Consider the following 27,465-nt stretch of genomic DNA (forward strand, 5'->3'; position numbering starts at 1 on the left):
GTGTACCCTTCGGGGTGAGGGTAGGATTTTCGGGTGCAGGTGTAGATGCGGATCTGCAGGATGTAGGTGGGGTTGAGGGTCTTGTATAAAGGGCCAGATTTACATAGCAGAAGCCCCTAGTCCCGCTGCTGTTCATTGGCCCCGACCCCTCCCGTTCATTTGTGTACATGCAGACATCTTCAGCATTTAGTCTGGAGACCTGGGGATTGGTGCACAGAAAATGTTAAAAAACGATTGCATCTCCTGTGAATCCCCAGTGCCCCCCCCTAAAATTCTGCTGCCCTAGGCCCGGGTGGCCTCTCCACAAATCCGGGCCTGCATATATATTTCTTATCTTATGTTATATCATCTATATGTAGGGGCCCCTACGAGTTAATCTGCCCTGCAGCTTTAAGACCTTTAAGGACCTTTTTCTTGGAGTGATCTGCCAGGAGAGGTGTGACAACTTCCTGCTACACTGCACTATCATACCTCCCAACTGTCCCTTTTTCGGAGGGACAGTCCCTCTTTTGACAGCTCTTCCCGCAGTTTCTCACTTAATTGGCTTTTAGCAGAGAGCCCAGAACAGCTAACAGGTGCAAATAAGATACTTTGTAACAATTTTGAGACACAAAAACACAGTTTAGATAAGGAGAAATATTTTCAAACTTTCATAACCTGCCAAAAAATTTGTAATTTGTAACATGGTAATTAGGGGGTGTGGCCACAGAAAGAGGTGTGGTCAAAAAATTGCTGCGCTATGTGCGGAAAAAAATTTTTTGTCCCTCTTTTTACTTCCAAAATGTTGGGAGGTATGCACTATAGTGAGTGTAAGGAGTGGCTTCTTCCTCTTTCTCCTCTGGATGCTGATCCAGCTGGATGTGCTCAGGGGGACTGAGTGCAATAGGCCCAGAAGAAGTCATGTGACCAAGTCGGGGGCCAGGTAACCCCGTGAATGAGGAATAGTTACACTAGGACAGACTTGTCATAGTCTCTCTAGGAGAGAAAGGCAGAGAGGTGAGAGAGAAAGAGCAGCTGAAGCTCCAACAAGGATTTGCAGTAAGGGAGGAGCTTCCCAGAGGCTCTGTGTGTTGCCTCCAGTCAGGGACCTCAGTGAGGAGGGACTGTAGGGTACAAGCTGCTTCCTGACAACTTCCAGGAGGGAATGTGTGTGAATTCTGCAAATGCCTAATGGAGGCTCTTCCTCATGAAATGCCTGTGTCTGCTCTAGGTGAGCTGCCTGCAGATCTGTGTGACCTCTCTATATGCTGTTGCCTCAACTCCTGTGTGAGTACAAACCTGATGTCACTCGCCTCGTGCAGAGTAATAAACCTTGTTCTGTTTTATTAAGAACCTCCTGGCGCCCAAGTCTTTTGTTAGTGCACAGTAGCCTGTGGGAGTTGTAGTTACACTACACCGCACCTTTAATCTTCCCTATAGCGAAGGCCCTAGCCTGAAGTTTTAGTCACATGTAACCCACGCTCTAGTGCACCAGCTGGTGAATTAACCCCATATGGCCCAAATAGGTGTTACATATATTTTACTCCTTTTAAAAATTTCCAAAACTTTTTTTCTCTCTGCCCACTGATGATGTAACTTCCAGTTCACAGCAACAACACTTCCTGTTTAATGGTGGTTGGCGGGTTGTGGATAAGGCAGTTGTGGGCAAATTTACCGGAAATTTATTTGGCGGTAAATTTTTAATACTCTTTAAAAAAAAAGTCCTTGGCCCGCCCCCAATTCACTTAGAATTTACCTTTTTATCGGCCATCGCACTACATGACTCTGCCCCTTTTTGCGCCACGGTACATGGTTCCGCCCCCTTATTGCATCACTAACTGCCAATTTTGTTCCCACCCCCCACCGGCCGGGAAAAACTTTGTGAAAAGGTGGCAACCCTAGTTGCAGGTACGGGACCGGTATGGTTCTCAAAAATGTGTTCCACGCAGCCCTGAACGAGCCCTGAAGGTGTAAATAAGAGCACAATGAAGACATTAGGTGCCCAAACTGGGGGATAGGGGCAGGTAGTAGCTCTGCACATGGATGGGGAGTAAGATGAGGTTGTATAGAGGAGGCATGAGAATGATATATTGGATGCAGCAGGAGAGAAAATTGGGAGATTGGAGGCAGATAACATGAGAACTGAGGACAGCAGGGTGGAGGCAATGTAATGGAGCAATGCAGTCGTTCCCATAGGAGTGGTGAGGCAAGAAAGAAGACCTGGAGGCAGAAATGAGACAGGGATATAAAACAGTCAGATGGGGTGAGATAGTGAGACACAGAGGGGCAGTGCACATTCACCACATAGGCACCTTGAGGGTGGCAATGCCAAATGGATGGCACACTTAGTATTAGCCATGGCAGTGCAGGAGGCAGTGGCATAACTAGATATTACTGGGTTATTTTGTCTAGAGGTCTTACCCATATATATTGAAACTGTACATGAATTAGGGCCTTGTGGGCAGCCGCAGGGTCTGCTTCTTCTGTAGTTACTCCCCTGGCAGGAGGAGAGAAGTAAAAGTCTGGAGGTACAGCAGCCACTGATAATGAAAACGCACCTACCCAAATGATTGTTTAACGGTACCATAGCCTCCTTCTATGGTACATTCTTACACTGGCTCCGACTGCCCTCTTGGGTTACATGCCTGATCACATTCTGTTCTAAGCAGTTCTGTGTCGCTTTGTGCACACTGGAGACGGACAGCTTGACCTGGAAGCTTACAATTAATGGTTCAGCATTGACTACAAAGCGTCCCTGGACTCATTTGGACTGGGTGGTTATCTAGAGATTTAAATGCCAGTCACTGTTGATGATGCCCGTGCAGTAACGTCTCTTTTCCAATAAATGTTGTCAGTGCTGAATCTTTACTTTATGTGCCTGCCAGACGCAGCTTGGAGCTGGAACCAGTTGGGAAGTCAGAGACAGTCAGAGACCTAATGCTGTTCCGCACACTTCCCCTGCTCTATACTGATAGATCTGCTGCCTGAGAAGAGGGTCCCTTTGGCTCACTATATTCTCATTTTATTTGTGGTCTGCCACATGGCATATGGTGTTTGTGCTAAATGATATCCCAGAAGCTATCTAGAGATTGAGAGGCAAATTAAGCATGCATAGTAGGGTTATAAAAGCGCTATACATTGCATGCTGATTCAAGCCTCTGCTCTTAAAGGAGAAGGAAAGCTACCAAGGCAGTTTATTGCCAATATATTAGCTACAATAGTACAAGCTATAACGCTATATTTAGTCTGTAGAATGTTTTACCATACCTGAGTAAACAGCTCTAGACACTCTCTCTGTTTGTTTAGGTTAGCAGCTGCCATATTAGCTTGGTGTGACATCACTTCCTGCCTGAGTCTCTCCCTGCTGGCTCATAGCTCTGGGTTCAGATTACAGCAGGGAGAAGAGAAGGGAGGGGGAAGGGAAACGGTGAGAGGAGCAAACTGAGCATGCTCAAGCCCAAGCCCTGGAGGTTTAAGCTGAAAACAGGAAGTCTGATACAGAAGCCCATGAGTACACAATAGAAGGAAAGAAATGTGGTGTTTCTTTTGACAGAGGACTCAGAGCAGCATTACTTTGAGGGTTTACTGGTGTATTTATATAGAGCTTTCTGATAAAGCTTACTTACTTGTAGCCTTTCCTTTAAGCTACAATTCTCAGAACACCCAATACGGATATCCTGGTGTTCTGAGAGTTTTGATTTCAGCACAGATGGAGGGCTGAATGATTGGACACCCTGATTTTAGTTTTTATTTCCTTTCTCAGATGGGGGGGGTTGTTGAACTGCCTGAATCCCCTTTATAAAGCAAGGCAGGACCTTGTAGAAATAATTATTTAAATCTGCATAACTCCAGGTAAATGTATCCTTTATCGACAAACATAAAGCGACTTTGGTTGTATTTCACATGATGACACTGTTCATCTTCAACTGAACAGAGGCACAAATAGATGTTTTTTAGACCGACAGGACTCTGCTAGTCTGCACTGATTGTATGTGAGCTCAGCTGGTATTTCTTATATGTCTTTTGTCATTGTCCTCTTTATTAGATTTGCTCTGCCGGGACCCTGTATCCTCAGTAAAATCACTAATCATGTTTATTCAGAGCTGACGTGCTGATGTTTCCACACACATTGCTCACATCTTACTATTGATCATCCTTTGTCCTTTTCAGCAAAGGCTGGTTGTTTGTTACATAGAAATATGACTTTAATAGTTATATGAGTTATAGTACCTGCCTGCATATGGAAATCAACTGTTGATGAACATATCTCTTCCTACTATAATTCCTACTATCCCACAGTCACACTCCCTTCCCAGAGACTATTATCCACTGTTACTATAGACACCATCTCTCCCTACTATACCTGCTATCCCACAGTCACACTCCTTCCCAGAGACTATTATCCACTGTTACTATAGACACCATCTCTCCCTACTATACCTGCTATCCCACAGTCACACTCCTTCCCAGAGACTATTATCCACTGTTACTATAGACACCATCTCTCCCTACTATACCTGCTATCCCACAGTCACACTCCTTCCCAGAGACTATTATCCACTGTTACTATAGACACCATCTCTCCCTACTATACCTGCTATCCCACAGTCACACTCCCTTCCCAGAGACTATTATCCCACTGTTACTATAGGCACCATCTCTCCCTACTATACCTGCTATCCCACAGTCACACTCCCTTCCCAGAGACTATTATCCACTGTTACTATAGGCACCATCTCTCCCTACTATACCTGCTATCCCACAGTCACACTCCCTTCCCAGAGACTATTATCCACTGTTACTATAGGCACCATCTCTCCCTACTATACCTGCTATCCCACAGTCACACTCCCTTCCCAGAGACTATTATCCCACTGTTACTATAGGCACCATCTCTCCCTACTATACCTGCTATCCCACAGTCACACTCCCTTCCCAGAGACTATTATCCCACTGTTACTATAGGCACCATCTCTCCCTACTATACCTGCTATCCCACAGTCACAATCCCTTCCCAGAGACTATTATCCACTGTTACTATAGGCACCATCTCTCCCTACTATACCTGCTATCCCACAGTCACACTCCCTTCCCAGAGACTATTATCCACTGTTACTATAGGCACCATCTCTCCCTACTATACCTGCTATCCCACAGTCACACTCCCTTCCCAGAGACTATTATCCACTGTTACTATAGGCACCATCTCTCCCTACTATACCTGCTATCCCACATTCACACTCCCTTCCCAGAGACTATTATCCACTGTTACTATAGGCACCATCTCTCCCTACTATACCTGCTATCCCACAGTCACAATCCCTTCCCAGAGACTATTATCCCACTGTTACTATAGGCACCATCTCTCCCTACTATACCTGCTATCCTACAGTCACACTCCCTTCCCAGAGACTATTATCGCACTGTTAATATATGCACCATCTCTCCATACAATGCCTGTTATCCCACATCCATAGTCACCCACAGTGGCCTCAAATCAGATTACACAGGCTTTATAACAGTCCACACAGGCTTTACCAAATAGTCAGTCACAGCCCTTATTTGATACCCCCCAGGAACTTTTTGTATACCTGTGCCCATTTCTTTTTACATTTGAATGTAGCTCATGGATAAAAAAAAGTTTGAGGACCACTGGCATAAAGTTCTAGAGAAAGGCATTGTGGGTAATTATATCTCTATGCTTCCAGCATCACACGTGCAGCCCCAGTTACCTTCCCGTTGCTATAGAGGAGTGAGGGAATATAATTGTCACTCGGCTGTTGGCAAGCGAAGGGACTAAATGTTCTAGAGGTAGAGAAAAAGACCTGTCAACTACTCAGGGTTTCATTGCTAATGTCTTTGTGTTTGGAAAGCAAAACATCTTGGCTGCTAGAGACTTCGGCAATGTTTAAAACTTAATTAGACTGAGGAGAGGAAGATTAGAAAACAAAGTGCATATGTAATGTGAGTCCTAGAGACAATGGTGCATCAGCATTACTGTTCAAAAAATGCTTTTTTGCTTATGTGCAATAGAGATCTTTGATCTACTGAGAAAGTACAAGTTACATCGGAAAAGAAGCCCAGTTCAAGTGCTGGAAGCAACAAGAGCCATAACTTTTAAAGATACTCTTAGGGCAACCACTAACTATTCTGAATCTGCAGGGGATTGGAATGGAACATGGGGCTGCGACACAAGCAAATATCAGTATTGCTGGGCATTATTTACTGAAGGGAAAGTGCTACAGGGCAGCAGAAGGGTGACAGGCAAAAACACGTTGTCTTGTGATTATTGATGGAAGGAAGGCATTGTCCTCTGCAGCTTCTCCTCTTGAATTTTGTTAGGCCATCCTTCAGCCTTGTATTGAGAATTTGCTATTTATACAGTATATTGTGAGCTCAGGTAACTGACAGCAGCCCAGAGCATGTACTGGGAATCAGCAGAAAAGAACAACAAAAGCTACTGGCAGTGTTGGACCCTGGGGGGCCTGCTGCCTTTGGGGGCCCCATACCACCCCCCCGCCTCCCAGCTGCACCCACATCCCAGCCACATCCCTCTCCGGCCCCCTGCACTTTTCTATTTCTTCACAAGGCAGTGACCGGGGCCAGGGAGGGAGGTAGGGAGAGTTGCAGAGCTGCAAGTAGGGAGAGGGTCTGGGTCATCGAGAGCCGGAGCCCACCAGGTTTTTTCCCAGTGCCCCACTGGCCCAGTCGAACTCTGGCTACTGGGGCAGCTATAGAGGCTCAGATCTTCCCTGCTAAAGAGCTGGATTGGCCTTGGGCTGTTACAGAACCCAAAAGCAATTGGGTAATGTAGATCTATTATTTGTCCCAACTACTTGAAACTCACTGGCTGCTCTCCATGGTGCTAAAAGGAGGCTGAGTATTAACAAAAAGCCGTGTTGGCCTCTGATGGACAACACCTTTGTATGATTGGATAATGCAACTTCACAAGGGATTCCTGCAAGATCAGTGAGAGGGAATGGATCAAGGTAGGGCTCTAGACTCTTGGATTTGAATCAGGGATATCAATCCATTTGAATTACAGTTCCTTCACTAGTGAAGATATAGATGTCCTATGTCAGCTGAAGGGTACATGTTAGGGAGCTGGGATATGTATGTGTATTAATGCTATAAAAATCAGTTATTACACAATATAAAAATATGTAAGGGGCCATTTGCACAGGGCAGGGTAGTGTGTAAAGTGCAAAAAATGGTGCAGTATACCCTTTCATTACTTACATTTCCAAGGTCTCAATATAAAGTACAGAAACGTGTGTGTTTTCCCTTGGGCAGAGGAAGGTATGTATGTAGAGTATTGGAAATCCAGCGCTAGGTGCAGAGCACAGCTAGACCCCAGGGGAAAGCACTTCTTTTTAATGAACACTAGGGGCAGGCTTTTGCATCCTTTAAGCTGGCCATAATAAACACAAAGATACGATAGTTCAGGGAGGTCACCAATGTGTCTCCCTGATGTGCCCACCTAGTTGTGGGCTATAGGGTCTAACAATCAGATCTCAATGACAGCAATAATAAAGAATCTCACCAATGAGCAGATGTGGTCTTTGTTCCAATGAGAGGGGATTTTTAAACATGTCTGACTGATATATGGCCGATTTTTGTCAAGATATCAATCAGGGAAGGCCGTCTGAAGGCCCCATGCATGGGCCATTAAGATGCCAATTTACTGGTCTGTGTATGGCCAGATTAAGATTCTAGCACCATGTCCGAGGCCACAGAAAATTATATGGTTGGGGTCCCTTATGACCATTCTGTGTGTTCTGTACATGAAATGCCGTGCAATTATATTAATTAATAACTTTAAAACCATAAAAAACACTGAATATTGGGAAATTGCTCCAAATTTTATTTTCTTTTGTTGGGCAACATTTTATTTTGGGGTTTACATCCCCTTTCAGTGGCTTAAACGTAAGATGACTTTTACACTTGAAGAAATTTACATTTGTATATCCCCCATTTTTGCCATATACTGTATGTCAACAGAACTGATGCCGTTTGGTTGCGGCAGCTGCAATTCAATTTCTGGTTCAAACTGGTTTATTTGCACCATCTGGTCCACTTGCCCCACTGCCACATTATCCCTACCATCACGTCGGCTTTGTTTAAACATTACTGCTGGGTAAAACGAAGCAACCATTCTAACCATTAGCCCACTCAGGGATTACTCCATTTCCGTATGGCGGCTCCCTTCCTTGTTCATTAGTTTGTAGGTAAATTAAATTCTTTTATGGTGATAAAATGTACCTCTGCATGTTTTACTGCACATTTATAGGACAGAAGAGAGGCTTCTTATTGGAGAAGACCATTGCATAATAAATGAACCATGGAGCTGCCGGTTCTGCATGGCCGCAAGCAATAAAAATTAAATTCATAACATAAACTTGATCTGAGGGTTTATGTTCCATTTAAAGGGATACTGTCATGGGAAAAAACATTTTTTTTCAAAATGAATCAGTTAATAGTGCTGCTCCAGCAGAATTCTGCACTGAAATCCATTTCTCAAAAGAGCAAACAGATTTTTTTATATTAAATTTTGAAATCTGACATGGGGCTAGACATATTGTCAATTTCCCAGCTGCCCCAAGTCATGTGACTTGTGCTCTGATAAACTTCAGTCACTCTTTACTGCTGTACTGCAAGTTGGAGTGATATCACCCCCTCCCTTTTCCCCCAAGCAGCCAAACAAAAGAACAATGGGAAGGTAACCAGATAGCAGCTCCCTAACACAAGATAACAGCTGCCTGGTAGATCTAAGAACAACACTCAATAGTAAAAGCCCATGTCTCACTGAGACACATTCAGTTACATTGAGAAGGAAAAACAGCAGCCTGCCAGAAAGCATTTCTCTCCTAAAGTGCAGGCACAAGTCACATGACCAAGGGCAGCTGGGAAACTGACAAAATGTCTAGCCCCATGTCAGATTTCAAAATTGAATATAAAAAAAATCTGTTTGCTCTTTTGAGAAATGGATTTCAGTGCAGAATTCTGCTGGAGTAGCACTATTAACTGATGCGTTTTGAAAAAAAACATGTTTTCTGATGACAGGATCCCTTTAACAACCGGTGTATTTATATTTGTTTGCAGATTTTATTGCTTGGCTTTTCCAGATTTTCTCCTATGTGCCAAGGTCTGTGAATGTAAATGAATATGCATTTTGCTTTTATCATGTAAATTTCCTTGGCAAACTTACTTGGAGGCCTGAGTTAAAAGGTTCACCTTGAAAGGACCAGTAACATCAAATTTGTTACTATACCATGAAAAAAAAAACCCACCAAGACTAATTAAACTTTAAAATCGCACAGCCTTTATTAAGAAATAACTGACCGAAACTGTTCAAAAAATGCAACACGGCGAAGATCCATTTTACGGCGCTTGATTTCTCCTCCCTGGCTATCTCCTGTAATGAAGGCAGGAGGGAGAAATCAAACGCCATCTGATGGATCACCTTTTCTGAAGAGGGGCGCAAGCAGAGTTTCGGTTATTCCTTAATAAAGGCTGTGCAATTTTAAGGTTTTAATTAGTCTTGGTGGGTTTTTTTCTTGGTAAACAAATTTAAAAAAAAAAAAAATGATCATGTTACTGGTCCTTTAAGTTCACTTTTCATATGTTATAGAATGGCTAATTCTAAGCAACTTTTCAACTGGCCTTTGCTTTTTCTTTTTTATGGTTTTTGAATTATATGCCTTCTTCTGACACTCCCCGGTTTTCAAATGGGAGTCACTGACCCCATATAAAAAAAACAAATGCTCTGTAAGGCTACAAATGTATTTTTATTGTTACTTTTTATTTCTCATCTTTCTATTCAGGCCTCTCCTATTCATATTCCTGTCTCTTATTCAAATCAATGCATGGTTGCTGGGGTAATTATGCCAAGTCAGAGTGGTCGGATAAACCCAGCTGGTGAGAGCAAAGAACAATCTGAATCTCCCAGAATAGAAGATTTATTTCATGTTCCCACATGTGCAGCTAAGTAATCCCTCTAAACATAGATAGTGCTGCAGTGCTTTGTAGTGTGGGCAGAGCAGTGGAATCTGTGTCCTGATCAGGCAGGAGCTGCCCGGCTGCTAATCCTCTGTCTATCTCTATCCCTCATTATACTCTACAGCAGTGATCCCCAACCAGTAGCTCGTGAGCAACATGTTGCTCCTCAACCCCTTGGATGTTGCTCTCAGGGTCCTCAAAGAAGGGGCTTATTTTTGAATTTCAAGCTTGAAATGAAGTTTTAATTGCATAAAAACTAATTATAGTCCCAAGTAGAGCCTCTTGTAGACTGCCAGTCCACATAGGGCTACCATATAGCCAATCATAGCCCTTATTTGGCACCCCAAGGGACTTTTTCATGCTTTTGTTGCTCCCCAACTCTTTTTACATTTGAATGTGGCTCACGGGTTAAAAAGGTTGGGGACCCCTGCTCTACAGTATAACCTCAATGTTACCTACCTGACCTTCAGTTGTCCTGCATTGTGTACTGTTTTTTTGTGGTCATGCCAATTTATAATGCATTTCAATGGGCACTGTTCTCTAATTTTACACCTACATTTGATCCAATGTTCCCAAAAAATGGCTACTTGTCCTCTGTCAGTGTTATTATTAGTGCAATTAAGAGGTTTTAAATACTAACCAGATGTATATTTTGCTATGGTTCTGCCTGTAAATGGTCAATTCCAATGAGTCTGCCCCTTATACAGTCCTGCACCGATCACTTATTGCTTTATACAGTCCTGCACCGATCACTTATTGCTTTATACAGTCCTGCACCAATCACTTATTGCTTTATACAGTCCTGCACCAATCACTTATTGCTTTATACAGTCCTGCACCGATCACTTATTGCTTTATACAGTCCTGCACCAATCACTTATTGCTTTATACAGTCCTGCACCAATCACTTATTGCTTTATACAGTCCTGCACCAATCACTTATTGCTTTATACAGTCCTGCACCAATCACTTATTGCTTTATACAGTCCTGCACCAATCACTTATTGCTTTATACAGTCCTGCACCAATCACTTATTGCTTTATACAGTCCTGCACCAATCACTTATTGCTTTATACAGTCCTGCACCAATCACTTATTGCTTTATACAGTCCTGCACCAATCACTTATTGCTTTATACAGTCCTGCACCAATCACTTATTGCTTTATACAGTCCTGCACCAATCACTTATTGCTTTATACAGTCCTGCACCAATCACTTATTGCTTTATACAGTCCTGCACCAATCACTTATTGCTTTATACAGTCCTGCGACCAATCACTTATTGCTTATACAGTCCTGCACCATTATTGCTTTATACATTCCTGCACCAATCACTTAGTGCTTTATACAGTCCTGCACCAATCACTTATTGCTTTATACAGTCCTGCACCAATCACTTATTGCTTTATACAGTCCTGCACCAATCACTTATTGCTTTATACAGTCCTGCACCAATCACTTATTGCTTTATACAGTCCTGCACCAATCACTTATTGCTTTATACAGTCCTGCACCAATCACTTATTGCTTTATACAGTCCTGCACCAATCACTTATTGCTTTATACAGTCCTGCACCAATCACTTATTGCTTTAGGTTGTGTATGTGACTGACAGAGAGTCTTGCCTCATAATGTAAAATGAATGCTGCAATGATTGACCCTTGTTATTAACACACTAAATATTGTATTACTAAGTAACTGACTCCTGTGTTTATAGCCCTTGCGTAATTGAAGGACAAGTTACAACAAATTTCCCGGATTATACATTTTACTGAAATGTACACATTTTCCCTGGTCTCCCTAAAAACATTAAATTGGGGTTCTATTGTATCTAAAGATCTGTCTAACTTTCTGCCTGTTTATCTCTCATTATCCTCTGTGTCTATTTATCTGTATACCTGTCTGTCTGTCTGTCTGTCTATCTATCTGTCTTGTCTGTCTGTCTGTCTGTCTGTCTATCTATCTATATGTCTGTCTGTGTCTGTCTCTATATCTATAATATCTATCTGTCTGTCTGTCTGTCTATCTGTGTCTGTCTCTATATCTATAATATCTATCTGTCTGTCTGTCTGTCTGTCTGTCTGTCTATCTATCATCAGGTGTGTCTCTATCATTATCCTATATCTATCTATCATCTATATGTCTGTCTGTGTCTGTCTCTATCCCTTTCTGTTTGTTTGTCTGTCTCTATATCTATCTATCTATCTATCTATCTATCTATCTATCTATCTATCTATCTATCTATCTATCTATCTATCTATCTATCTATCCATTCATCTATCTATCCATCATCTATTATCTATCTATCTCTATATATTGGTATCCCTTTCTCTCATTATCCTCTATTACTCTCTGTCTGTCTGTCTGTCTGTCTCTCTCTCTCTCTCTCTCTCTCTCTCTCTCTCTCTATAATTATTCTTTCTTTATTATTAATATCTTGTGATTCTCTGTCTGAATATCCATTGCTTTTCATTTGTGTTGCTTCATTGTCAATCAATTTTTTTTATTCTGAATATGTATCTGTCATTGCGTTGCGTCTACCCACCCTTCTGTTGTAAATCACTGTGGAATATGCTGGTGCAGTCGCATCTCTCTGTCTCTTTCACTCTAGATATCTGAGTCTTTATCTGAGTATCTATGTATGTCTGTTAAACTAAATATCTGTCTCTCATTATCTATATCTATATTATCTATGTATGTTATAAAGAAGGATTACAGATTCAGAATTACATTAGGGCAGAGTCCATGTTATCTCTAGTCAAGCTGTAATGCTCAACTGCCACATTTGAGACTTCTCTCTCTGTCAGCTGAATGTGTTCATTATGTAAGAGAGTCCCCAGTGGTGCACCAGGCACAATTCCCCTGGACTCTGGACCCAAGATTTCAATCCAGAAGTGGCACCTGATGATCTTCTTTGTTTAGTTTTGGTTCCCACCCAGTCCAACCCGGCTTTGCAAAAGTTGCAGCCAATTTGCGACTAAAGAATCCCATGCAGACATCTAGAGAACCCTACCATCAATAGATGCACTTGCACATGATTTGGTACCGGAGGCGAAAAGGACCGATATAGGGAGTGCAAGGAGCGCATTTGGATGCACCTACTGTTCCTTGATGTCAATACACACAATGATTACATCAATTGTTGCACAACAAAATAATAATTTCCTTTTTCTCAATATTACCTTGGACCTGCATGAATCCGTATTGGTGGCAGAACTATCCTATAGGGTTTATTTAATCTTAAAATTATTTTTTAATAGTCTTACAGTATTGTGATCGAAATAAAGGAAAACCCCATTATCTGGAAAATCCCCGTTCTATATAATAGATCTTGTACCTTTACAAAGATGTATGTTTGCCTTGTGACAGCACCTGAGCATTCCTGCACTAAGACTGTTCTGTATATCTGTCACCCTTTATTTAATGTTTCCCTACTTTTCCTTTCTGTCTCCACCTTTATCTCCACCCTGCCCCCCCCAGATATAATATATTTCTACAGTATGTGGATTCGTGGAATATCTTGCAGTGTAGCCGGTGCATCTGTTCATCTGGCACGCGCAGGAATACTGCATTGTTGTGCATGCCTTTCCCCCGAGCAGTTTATGAGCCACAAATTCCCTTATTCCACCAGCTAATGTGGAGCAACGTTCATTTCTGGCTGTACAGGGAACGTCTTGGGATTTGAGGATAGCAAAATACATTTTCATGAAATGATCATCTGGGGGCACATGACTTAGCGAGCTCTCATCTATAGCTCCCCGCACTGAATGGCTGCTGTTTCCCCCACCCACACTAATTGAAGACTTTCTTTCCTGAGAGGTAAAATCCATCCGTTTGATAATGATTTCAAGTAACACATCGGCACCTGTACAAGGATGGATTGATTGGTCCTGATGCAGCACTTGCGCCTAATTAAGACAAACAAGCCTGAGCTGATGCATGTATGACCCTTCTTCTCTGCTTTCTAACAGGGACCCTGTACAAGAGCATTTAAGAATATTCCTAAAGGGAAATAACATTGTGAGCATTCTGATTGGCTGCCTGTTGGTCCTGCTTTGTGATTTTCTGATTGGCTACAAGCTGGTCTAGCTCTCTGGCTGGTCTTTGACCCTAAAAGTTTATTTGGGTGGGATTTCGAAAGAATGCCAATTTGCTGTTATAGATACATCTGAGCTCCCAACTTGAAGGTCAGATACGGTGCAATTCGGTGTGTATAATTATATATTGTAATAGAGATTATTGTAACAATGTTTCCCCTCTATATATAAACCTCTGTCTTAAAGAAGTAAAGCCCAACTAAAGAAGTAATTTGCGAGCACCAATTGACTTTCATGCAATTGGACAAAATAGCTGCACGTCAAAAAGTCAATTCTATTATGTCGCCCGCTAATTGTCAAAATTTAAGTTTTGTGAATTTCAAGGGAAATTCGCAAATTCCGCAGTAAATTCAGACATTTTTTGGCGAAGTGAAACAGGACAAATTCGCCCATAACGAAACTACAGCCCATTAGCAGTAAGATCTGTGCCTCCAAAGATGCCCCAGTAGCTCCCCATCTTTTTTTCTACTGATTCTCACTGCACATGCTCTGTGCTGCTGTCACTTACTGAGCTTAGGGACCAACTCACAATATACAGTACACTAGGATATACATGTCACAATATAAGGCCTATTAGTAATTAATACACATAATTACTACATGGCAGCATAGAAACCAGTGCAATTAGCATCATAATTTAATAATCAGCCCTGTAGCATCATCTTATATTACATTTTCTGCTGGATAATTAGTGACGAGCCCTAAGCTTAGCTTCTCAACAGCTGCTCAGAGCCCACTGAGCATGTGAGTGTCACAGACACTTTCCAAGATGGTGACCCCCTGTGACAAGTTTGAAGTCCTGGATCATTGCTGCTATTGTGAACTTACGTTGCAGTAAGTTCACTATATTAAATATGGCATTTAGCCATATTCATTTTTGGGATTTAGTTCTCCTTTAAGGTGGCCACACATGGGCCAAAGGGGTAAGTCAGCATCTTATCAGCCTGTGTATGGGACCCCCCATTAGGCCTGTCCAATCCATATCTGGATTACAATTGAATTGTTTTGAAAACCCCAATGGATGAGGAGCACACCTGTACGTTTATATGGACTCTATTCAACAAGACTTTGTAGACCCTAGTACAAAAGCCGACCCTTGGCTCCAGGGCTAACAATCAGACTAATTTGGCCCTCTGCATGGGTGACTAAAATTAGGCAACTCATTTGGTGACCGCTCAAAACAAGTGGATCTGGCAGTGTATGGCCACCTTTACAGTTAGGCAGGTTAAAAAAAGTTAAAAGGTTGAACTTGAGGACGTGTGTCTTTTTTCAACCTAACTGTACTATTATGTTACTGTTCAAGTTCTATGAAATTTTCACTAGGGTTGACTTGTGAACACTCTAATGTGCCAATTGGCTGCACAAGGATATATCTCTGTAATTGTTCCAATGTCCTGATTAGCTTCAGGCTGATCTAACTCTATGAGTTTTTCTAGGTCTTGTATTATTATAATTATGATTATCTTATCTTCCAGCTCTACAAATGTTTGTGTGTTCTGATTGGCTTATTCTGATTTTGTCTTCGTCCTATGAATATGTGGATGTTCTTATTGGTTGCATATTGGTGTAGTGCTCTGATGTTTAGGATGGTTGACCTAGTCTTGGGTTTCATAAAAAAATTAACTATGCAGAATAATAATCCACACAGAGTGGTATCTCTCTAACGGCTTTGGCATATGGTGCTTTGACAACATATTCACCGTCCAGGCAGCCAAGATCTAATGGGAAATAACTGTCTCTAATAAAACAAGATAGTAATCGGGGTCCATTTGGCATTCTTACCTACATAACCAATAGGTGTAAGAAAAGCTACTTTCCTTTAAAGCAATGTTTACTTGGTCTATAGAGGGGCATCTTGATGCCATTTTTCCCTTCATGGTAGTCAAAATACTCCATGGGGTATATTTATCAAAGAGTGAAGTTAATAGCGAAGTTCCGCCACTAGAGTGAAATTCCGCCACTCTCCATTCATTTCTATGGGATTTTTATAGGCGTATTTATCAAAGGGTGAACTTTCACCCATTGATAAATACGCCTTTCAAAATCCCATAGAAATGAATGGAGAGCTGCGGAATTTCACTCTAGTGGCGGAACTTCACTCTTTGATAAATTTACCCCCATGTTCCATCAACCTAAAGGTTCTGTTGTCCTTATCCATGTGATCTCCTGATCCTTGACCAGAATCTGGAATATAATTTGGGGAAGGTATGTAAATTGCATTAAACTTTGCACCATCCTCCCTTGTACCACGTGCCCACTATAGGCCTCCACATTCACCTGAGTGTAACTGATAGTTCTCATGCTCTGCTGCATCATCCTATTTATCCGAGATAGGGCATTTGGAATTAAGTGAGAGGGGGGAGAAGAGTATGTGTGAAACGTGTTTGGAGGAAACTGAAAGAAGGACATAGAGTAGGGCTAAAAATACTTTGCGGTTATTGTCCTTGGGAAGTCCAGCTTAGCAATGACCTTGCACCTGGTATACAGAACAAAGCTGGATCACAAAATCCAGGTATGAGTTTGGTTATGACAGAATGTGCCTTGGAGAAAAGAAGACAAATAAAAAATTCAAAACCATCTTATGTTGTGTAACATTATTAAGTATATACATGAGGGATGTCCATCATGTGGCTCTCCAGCTGTTGACCTTCCACAGTTAAGGTAGTTGTAGTTTTATTCCCATTTAAATGATGGCCTCCGCTTACCAGCACTGCCTCATCCTTCTCTAATTTTGGCTCTGCTTTAGTATTATAACTTATAGTAGCCTGAATTAGCGTCTATATAAAAAGTGTCTATAAAAGGTGGATCCGACCTTCCTTTGTTTTCTTACATTTCTAAAAGAATGAGGCCTGTGAACAAACATTTTATTACCTGTGTTGTGCACTGGATCTGTGGTGCATCTGTTTGGATCACATGGTATGTTGCCTGTCATGTTTTTCAGGATTAATGAGTTTACAGTTTTTGTTCTTTCCCCACTAAATTTAATTTACATAGCTCCGTTGTGATCTTGACCACGAGTAAACCATTGTTTGTTCAATAGAAATAGAAATTGGCCCAATGGTTGTCACTTGAAAGTATAACTTTTGGGTTGGGCTCACCTTGAAGGTCCAATATTTGGTCAGGCTTCCTTCCTTAGCTCATGAAATGAATGCAGATATAGGAGAATATCTGTGCATTGGTCATTGTCATAGTTCCAAGAAAATCTAGAACAGAAAATACATAGTCTCAGCCTTAATGACCTTCAGTCTGAGCTTTCAATTGTATCTAGAGCACAAGGCCATTTTCCTCATTTCTCACCATAACTGGCCTTCAGGCCGAGCTCATCTTGCCCAGAGATGCCAACATGGAGCAGAACAAATTCATCATGCCCCACCCCTGATCCACCTGATCAAGTCTTGATAAAGGAGAAGGAATTTCATTTTATACTTGGGGATGTCAAAAGTTAGTCACCCCCAAGTGACTGTATTTACTTACCTGAAACACCGGGCTGGTGCTCCTATCAGCAGAAAACTGCACCAGCCCAGGGTTATTCCAGTGAGCACCACGGATCCTGTTCCGTCTTCTTCTTTCTTCAAATTTCCCATGGCAGACGCATGCGCAGTAGAACTAAATAGTCGGCTTTATGTTAAACTTCAGCTTTTCATGGCTACAATGACAGCAAACCTTTGATTGGTAATTGTAGGTTACTGCCCAGGTGCAAATTTACCCTTTGTTTATAAATGATCCCCTGGGGGGGTTACAAACAGGGGCGATTACACTGGGTACCCGGAATCAACAGGTAGGAAGGGTTTGGGAAAGGAGATACAGAAGGGAAAGATGGTGAAAGCTGGGTCTATTGGTGACAGTAGGAAATGATGGTGGCAGTTGGGCAAGATGGCAACAATAGGATGAGATGGCAACAGAAGGAACAATTAATGTTGCTCAGTTTGCAAGTCATTGTTATATAGGAATAGGTCTTTTCTAAGATAAAATAGTGTAAATGTTGCTTGCACTGAGTTCATACGTATACTGCACCCTTACCTGGCAGTTAGCATCCTACATTGGGTTCTTCTGACCACTGATTGGCGGGTGAGAAAGTAGTTTCTCTCCATTCTTTCCACTTTGTCCAGTTGAGTCACTTTGGCTATATCAGCTGAAGCCACATTTCAGATTCACGTTATAAATACTGGCTGGTAATGTTAAGGCAAGAGACAGTGCTGCAGAATTGATATTGCTGCATTCATTACTAGAAGGTCCATTCCTTGAGGTTCTGCCAAAAAAATGTAACTTATGGCTGGTGTTGGCAGTGTAGAAATGTCAGCCTGTGATGAATAACTATAGATTGGGAGGATCCTGTAAAGATAAGCTATGGCTTGTCTGGCACCGGCACAATGTACATCAGAAGAGGCAACTTGTTTCTTTTTTTTAATTTAACCGCATTGGTGCAGGGAGGGATTTGAGGCATTCTCATATATATATATATATATATATATATATATATATATATATATATATATATATATATATATATATATAAGTAGCAAAAAGTAACCTCACTCACAGGTCTTTAGTGAAAAAAAAACTACTACTAAACTCAAGCCATCATCAGGAAGTGTATATGTATGTATGTATATGTATATATATATATATATATCTCGTTGGATACTCTAGAGGTTAGGTTCTCTGCTCCATGGTTGGGCAGATACAGCTGGTCTGGTCAGCATGTGCTAATTTTCTACAGGTATAGCACCTGTTATCCAGAATGCTTGGGACCCTGGGGCTTTCCAGATAACGGTTCTTTCCGTAATTTGGACCTTGATACCTTAAGTCTACTAGAAAATCATATAAACATTAAATAAACCCAATAGGCTGGTTTTGCTTCCAATAAGGATTAATTATATCTTAGTTGGGATCAAGTACAAGGTATTTTTTTATTATTACACAGAAAAAGGAAATTATTTTTCAAAATGTGGATTATTTGAATACAATGGAGTCTTTTTGATAATCTGATAGCCTTTCCATGATTCTAAAATTTATTACCGGATAGGATCAATTATATCTTAGCTTGGATCAAGTACAGCTACTGTTTTATTATTACAAAGAAAAAGAAAATAATTTTTCAAAATGTTGGACTACGTGTGGTTGGCCCAACATATCCCCCAACAAGGAAGGTGATTTGTTCCAGGCATCTGTACTGACAGAAGACAAGACCCCTACTGGGTTCTCTGCTCATTGGTCCCAATGCAAAGGGATACATATCCAACCTGGTGCATCTCTAAGCCAGGAACTAGATGTTACTGAGGCCCACATCTGTAGAATCTGGAAATGCCAGAATGGCTTTTGTAAAATGCCATAGACACTCAAAATATTTTGAACCTGATGGGGACTCTTTGAGATTTGTGATCGAACTAGGGATGCACCAAATCCAGGATTCAGTTTGGGATTCGGCCAGGATTCAGCCTTTTTCAGCAGGATTCGGATTCGGCCGAAACCTTCTGCCCAGCCAAAACAAATCTGAATCCTAATTTGCTTATGCAGGGAGGGAAATCGTGTCACAAAACAAGGATGTAACAAATGTTTTCCCCTTCACACCCCTTATTTGCATATGCAAATTAGGATTTGGTTCGGTATTCGGCCAAATATATCATGAAAGATTCGGGGGTTCGGCCAAATGCAAAATAGTGGATTTGGTGCATCCCTAGTTTGAACAGCCATAGCCTATTTTGAATCTCAGTTTAGACCTGGTTATTTCTCCCCAGGCCATGAGATTTACAATTTCTGGGGTAGGTGGGATTTTGAGTCAAGAATTGGGATGGATACCCCAGAAATCATTGTCAGTAGTGGGACCCAGATACTTCGGAAAAGCCCCAAATTCTACATGCACTCCCAGAATTTGAATAAGGACGTAAGGAACTAGGGCTGGCTGATAAGATAATTGTTTCTTTGTGCTTTATATCAAAATCTTAGCAGCACATTTTTTGCCTTTAGATATGTTTTTGGGTGAAAATTACCCAAGTGTGAACAACCTGTGGCATTTTTTTTATGTCAAAGGGAAGTGACCAGAAGTTAATAGTGAATATTAAGACTTCAAAAGTATTGAAATTCTCAGCTCTGTCCTCACAGTATGACTTCAATAAACCACATAATCCAAAATGATTGACCTCTTCCTACAGAATATATCATGTTAGCACTGGGCTGCAGCTGCCACAATACTAAATACAATGGAGCAGAAAGATGATTTTATAAATAATTCTCTATTTGCAAACTCTGCCCGAGAACGCCGTCTGGCTTCTAGTCGTCTCGTTGAAAATCACTTCTATATAAAAATATTCCCTTGTGGGAATTCTGGAAACTATATTTAGGCTCTTGCAAAAGACATAACGACCCGACAGTATGTAGCACAGATATACCAAGGACAGTAATTTAAAGGCTTATACATTGGGATCTGCCAAAAAAGCAAAGGCTATTGCTATAAATTAAGGAAAGGAGGGGGTGCAATTGCTGTTACCACTTAAAGGAGAAGTAAAGCCTAACTAAAGAAGTAGGTAGAACTGCTGTACATAATGTTTTGGGCTTCTGTACCAGCCCAAGGCAACCACAGCCCATTAGCAGTAAAGATCTGTGTCTCCAAAGATGCCCCAGTAGCTCCCCATCTTCTTTTCTGCTGATTCACTGCACTTCATCTTTTTCTGGCAGTTCAGTGCAGCAGATCAAAGAGAAACTCGTGCCATATCAGTACATATCCGGGACTGCGGGTTGAGCTGCCAAAAGCGGGACTGTCCCACTCAAAACGGGATGGTTGGGGTGCTGACACCCTTGTGCCATTACCAATATCAGTTATAGGTAGCGAGAAACACCAGGACTCTATGGGGCAGATTTACTAAAGGGCGAAGTGGCCGTCGCAAGTGAAAATTTGCCAAAAATCTCATCCGCAGGGACATTGCCAATTTACTAACAGGCTAGAGGACAATTCACTAGTGAAAGAGACCCTCGCTAGCCTAGTTTTATGCCCTATTGCCAGGCGAATTTTCGCTTAGGCGAATGGGCGTTACTCCGCAAAGTGTGAATTTTACAGAACGTTACCTCTTTCTCCAGAGTTTCCTTCACCACCTTAGACCTGGTGAACTGATAAGATGAAGCTACATCCTGCTCAATCTTATATCAGTGATATCATATCCTGTATGCCGGAAAGCCATAAAAGTTATTTTTTCATTTTAAAGCGGGATTGCCTTCTAAAGTCCTAACTATTAAAGTTTTTTGTGTTAACATTTTTTCCAGATATTTGAGGGGCATGCCACATTTGTTTTAGGGTGGGCTCATGTCTAGGACATTATAGGATCTCTTTTATCTTTATTTTGCTTCCTTGGACATGTGTAATAATAAGTGGCCACTTCAAGCATTTGCACCAACATCTCTAATAAAGACATAGATATGATCTATATGTACCTGCCCTATTCAAATTGACCTAAGTGTAAGTGTATTAACGAAGTTTTGCTAGGCAGAATTGAACGCTGATGAATTAACTCTACTGAAACTTCGCCATCGTTCGGCTGCTGAGACACAACTTTGCATTTTAGTGAATTAGCATAGCGGTAACAAATTTACGCCTGGCAAAGTATTGCAGAGCGTTCGCTGGTGAAAATTCACCCTTTAGTGAATTTGCCCCTATATGTGCCAAAGCTTACAGAAATATCATCAATATGGCATCTTACATTTATTTGAATGACATGTGAACATTTTGTAGTTTTAACTGAAATAAACCGGCCACACAGGAGCCAAGAGATATCCAATCCATGGCTTCAACCCCTGCACGATGGTGGATATTATTGCATTGTTTTCCACAGCCATATTACATAGTTACATAGTAGTTACATAGTTAGATTGGGTTGAAAAAAGACAAAGTCCATCAAGAAAACCCAGCATCCATACACACACAGATCCCAAAGTCTAATTGCTGGGATGCCGGTGGATGTGTGGCTCCATTATTTAGTGGTGGATCATTGGTTTGATTTCCATCAACTCATACCTGGCTTTCATTTTGACCACTTGCAAAAGAAGCTGACAACACAAACAATATCCTTAATATGCCTGATGTGTGTGTGGCCAACATTACGCATAATATACAATTTAGGTATAAGTGAAACTTGCACGACGACTGCCAAGTAACCATTATTTTTACCTGTAGACTTTAACGTGCGGCATCCTTAGGTGCCCTCTAGTGTGATTGTTGGTTTCCTGGAAAAAAAGGCAGTTTTGCTAAATTATAAACATGTGTTTTACATGTCGAACGACCTATTTTCCCATTACTGAACTTAATTGGCTCCAACATAACCTGAAGCTGTGACTCAAGGAATGCGTTAGTGTAGGTGAGCGCGGCTAATGAGTTACCAAAGGTCGAGCAATGAAACCGTGGTAAATGTTAACCTTCAGCCGTACAAATGAACTGATATGGCCAGCATGCATTGCCCTTATCCATTCAATCAATCCTGTGCTTGCTTTCAGAGACAATGGTAACCATATAGAAAGAGAGACAGTCAGCACTTCACAATGCAGAAGGATCTCAAGTCCAAAGACATTTCATGCTGGAAAGATACAAGATTGTCTTGGGGAGCAAAGCCGGATGCCTTTACCGGGGGTGTGAAATCAGCTTGAATCAAGGTCCCACTATAGAAGCTGTTGCTGACCACTTGCCTATCCCAAGATGGATTACAAATATATGGAGAGAGGGTGATATGGCTCCTCTTGATCTGCAGGATCTGGTTAAGCATTACACAGAATGCACGGGCATACCTGGAATAAATAAGCTGCTTCAGTGAGGTCAACTCTGTACACACACAGTCAAGGTTTATGAAGCAAATGCGTCTAGGGAAATGACCTGTGAATGGCTTGTTCGGCTTTGGCTATAAAGTGACATCACGGCTCAAGGTGTCAATGGAATGGTTACAAAACCAACAAGCTCTCTATGTGCACTACAGATAGCAGGCTGCCTGGTGCAAAGACACAACTACTTCTTGGTACAGGGTTTGTATGTTTTTATTATGCACTGCCACATATTGAAATGTGCCCAAACTATTTGATAACAGGATCATTTTAGAAAAGTTTCCTACAAAGTATTTTTCTAGAGCTGTTTATATGGAACCCTGAGAATTTCTTCCCACCATATTGGATCAATTGACTGTTACGCTTGGGGCTTCCTAAAGGGACACTTTCCATCTACAGCCAAAGACGAAAGTAAGAAGTGCCATGGCAGAGAAGTGCGAGTATATTGCCAGCATGTATGGCTACGATTTGGGATGCCAGTTTGTGGATTTTAAACCATTGGGTTTTGGGGCCAATGGATTAGTTCTGTCGGCTGTCGACAGCAAGAACTGTAGAAAGGTGGCTGTGAAAAAGATCACAATCAGCGATGGCCGAAGCATGAAGCATGCACTGAGGGAAATAAAGATTATCCGGCGCCTGAGCCATGACAACATTGTAAAAGTGCATGCGGTCCTAGGACCAAGAGGAGCTGACTTGCAAGGAGATATCTTAAAGTACAACTTGGTGTATATCGTGCAGGAGCACATGGAGACGGACCTCACCCAACTGCTGGAACAAGGTCCTCTAACTGAAGAACATGCTAAACTGTTTATGTACCAGCTTCTCCGAGGGCTCAAGTATATTCACTCAGCCAATGTGCTTCACAGAGATTTAAAGCCAGCCAATATATTCATCAGTACTGAGGAACTGCTGTTAAAGATTGGGGACTTTGGACTGGCACGGATTGTGGATCAACATTACTCACATAAGGTACAGTGACTCTTCTTACAATCATTTTCCTCCTGTACATCAACAACAAGCAGATGAAACTAGCAAGTGTAAAATAAAACAAATATGCTATGGTTTTTTTTTATTGGTGCACCTGTGTAGAAGAAAGGTTTTAGACCTTCTTGGACCTCATTTGTGGTCATAACAACTTCAACATCAGGCACCCAGCTATTGTGTATATTGAGCATGACATATAATGTTACCCCCAAATGACCTTGGGCTTCTAGGAATATTTTGTAGAGCACAGAGTTATTAAGCTTACATGTTACTCTAGTTTGCCTTCAGCTTGAACTACCATTGTTTGTAGAGTTCAGCCATTCAATTACATTAAAATGTTTTTAAACTAGTGAAGATTATATACACAAACTAGTTATCCTGACCAAATAGATTTATTATTATAAATGATAATAAATTGTTGGGTTGGAAGGAACTGCAATTTGATAAAATGATATATATATATACATACAATGTCCTACTGTATAACATACTATATAACATGCAACATACATGCAATCTTCTCCTAAATGGCCTTCCTGACTCCCATCTCTCTCCCCTCCAATCAATCTTAAACTCTGCTACTAGATTCCTCCTGCTCTTTCCTAAGAGGAAACCTGCTCAACCCCAACTAAAATCCTTAGTGTGGCTGCCTGTTAAGCAAAGGATAACATATAAAACCCTTCTACTAACATTCAAAGCCCTTCACTCCTCTGCTCCTCACTACATTTCTTCTCTTGTCTCACTCTATGTTCCTGGCCTTCTTCTCCCCTCCTCTCAGAGTCACCTTCTCTTCACACCATCCTTTCTATCTTGCTGCTCCTTCCCTCTGGAATTCCATCCCTCAATTCCTCTTTAAAGAATCCTCTCTCAACCTCATCAAGAAAAAAGTAAGGGGTAAATTTACTAAGCGGCAAAAATTTGCCAGCAACGGCTTCGCAGCCATCGCAACACTTCGCCAGGCGAAGATTGCTCAGACAACACTATTTAACTAAAATGCAAAATTGAGTCCAGGGCACCGAACCTGGCGAATTTTCACTACTGTTACTTCGGCAATGCGAGCAATTAAAAGCGAAGTTGCGCTAGCGTTCATTTCTGCCTAGCGCGACTTCGTTAGAGGTTTTCGCTCATATGGCGGGAAATTTAAAGTTGAATGGATGTATATATTGCAGCAAGTACATTACATTACACAAGTCCAGGGAACCTTAATAAAGACATTAGAGTTGTTATATTGCCCTACACATGAGCCCACTATATAGTTTATGTTCCATATGTCAGAAAACCTATGGGGGAACCCGGTTACCCAAAAAAAATTTTAAGGACTTTTGCAGCCTATCACTCTGAAAAAAAGTAAAGAGGCCAGCGTTTTTTGGACTTAGAAACTTTTTCCACCGAAAATATGATGTAAGTAACAGAAGATTGAGGCAGATCTATGCACTCCATTGCACTTCACCTGGTCTGAGCTGTCGAAGGCAAGTCCGGTGAAAGAGGTAACGTTCAGTAAAATGCGCATCTTAGTAAATTTGCAGAGTAACGTCCATTCACCAGAGCAAAAATTTGCCTGGCGATAGTGTGAATCACCGCTAGCGTCTATCTCCTTCACTAGCGAAGTGACGCCTGCGCCCATTAGTAAATCTGCAAAGTTCTTGAAAACGATAACGATGGCGAATCTTTCCCAGTGTTAGTCACTTTGCCCTTTAGTAAATCTGCATCTACCTTTTTGATCACAAGAACATTAGACTAGTCCTGTGCCTACTGACTATGCCTTACCTTGTGCACTTTTTCATCTCCAATTTGTGCCTGTATGTTATCCATCCTCTTAGACTGTAAGCTCTACGGGGCAGGGACCTCCTTTCCACTTTTTAGCTTTTTATTCTGATATGAACTTTGTGTATACTCATTGTGTTCATTGGGTTTCTATAGAGAGCTGAACCAGTGACAGCTCCTTCCAGACAAGCAGAAAATCCAGACTGACTTGTAGAATTAAAGTGCTCGGGCTGTGACAGCAGCTCTTGGGAAGTAGGACATTCGTCTACTACATCTGTTTCTTTCCCTATAACCCATAACATCAGTTTTATGATGCAGAACCTTGATTGACAGCCCTATTTTGATGTGTTTCTACAGCAGCTTGAAGGTTTGGTGGAATCAAGCTTCAGCGGCCGCATCATTAGAGCTGCTCCAGACACCTTTGCATTTCCCACTTGTGTAAACGCAGGAGATTAGTGTTTTATTGGCTTGGCCACTTTCTGCTCGGCGTGTTCACATTAGTTATTAACTGCTACTCAGCTGGTAACCGCTGCCGATCGTGATTGTTTAGCTGTTTCTCTGGCTCTCTGCAGATATAATGGATGCATTCCAATGCGGATAGTTCCTGGAATGTTGTCAGAGGGGTAAGTTAAGCATTCTGACTAATTTAACGCCTGAATAAAACATTACCCACTGAGTTAACCCATTCGGAGCAAGCATATGGGTATCTCGTTAGATGAATAGAACTCTGAAAGCAACAAGGAACTCGTTAGGCTTATGGCACGGATGGTGGGTTCTTCTCGGGTGGTTTTGTTCCCGTTAAAAACAACGACTTGGTTCCGGTGCTTCTTTTCCACGAGCCTTCAGATGCATAGTGCATAGTAGCCTGGCGCAAACTGAAAAAAACTGATTTAGAAAAAAACACTTTTGTGTTTTTACCTAACCTAATACTCATAGATTTTCTAGCTCGGTTTTGTCCTAAAGGGCCCATGGCTGGGACTCTTATATCCCAACTTTGCAACCTGGTCACCTGTTTCCACGTGAAAGTCAGGGGTGTAAGAAAAGAAATAAGAGAGTATGATTATAGCACTGGTATAGGATCTGTTATCTGGAAACCCGCTATCCAGAAAGCTCATCTCCCATAGACTCCGTTTTATCCAAATAAAACACATTTTTAAAAGTGATAAGTGATAATAAAACAGTAGCTTCTACTTGATCCCAACTAAGATATAATTAATCCTTATTGGAAGCAAAACCAGCCTATTGGGTTTATTTAATGTTTGCATGATTTTATAGTAGACTTAGGAAATGAAGATCCAAATTATGGTAAGATCCTTAAACCGGAAAGCCCCAGGTCCCGAAACTTCTGGATAACAGGTCCCATACCTGTAATTGCATCTTGTATGGATATAAAATACAGTATGGGACCTTTTATCCAGAATGCTAGGGACCTTGGATTTTCCAGGTAAGATGTCTTTCCGTAATTGGGATCCCCATAGCTTAAGTCTACTAGAAAATCATGTAAACATTAAATAAACCCAATAGGCTGGTTTTGCTTCCAATAAGGATTAATTATATCTTAGTTGGGATCAAGTACAAGCTATTGTTTTATTATTGCAGAGAAAAAGGAAATATATTTTAAAATGTTGAATTATTGGAGTCCATGGGAGGTGGCCTTCCAATAATTTGGAGCTTTCTGGATAGCGGATTTCCAGATACATCTGTAACATGGAATTCTGGCTGCAGCCGCAACTTGTGGCATTCAGTACAGCTACCCTCTGTGTTCTGCCTTGCCTTGACATGAATTGGGATGACTGTGCCCACTTGCGATATACAATAACAAATAAAAGCATATAGAAATA

At 41.4% G+C, this 27,465-nt stretch overlaps 1 protein-coding gene across 5 annotated transcripts in view; it reads left to right on the forward strand.

Annotated features, from left to right (window-relative positions):
* Positions 1-27,465, forward strand: part of mapk4.S (mitogen-activated protein kinase 4 S homeolog) — a 69,167-nt gene that overhangs the window by 20,032 nt on the left and 21,670 nt on the right. The window contains exons 2-3 of one of the 5 annotated variants that reach the window (XM_041580633.1): positions 9,804-9,897; positions 22,559-23,845. The exons of 2 other annotated variants lie outside the window; for them this stretch is intronic. In XM_041580633.1, the coding sequence (XP_041436567.1) occupies positions 23,300-23,845 (546 nt within the window). In that variant the 5' untranslated portion in view covers positions 9,804-9,897; positions 22,559-23,299. The remainder of the gene's footprint in view (positions 1-9,803; positions 9,898-22,558; positions 23,846-27,465) is intronic. 2 more of the 5 variants (XM_018244590.2, XM_041580634.1) reach the window with 2 other exon arrangements.

Source organism: Xenopus laevis, chromosome 1S (assembly GCF_017654675.1).
Source record: "Xenopus laevis strain J_2021 chromosome 1S, Xenopus_laevis_v10.1, whole genome shotgun sequence".
Classification (NCBI taxonomy): domain Eukaryota; kingdom Metazoa; phylum Chordata; class Amphibia; order Anura; family Pipidae; genus Xenopus; species Xenopus laevis.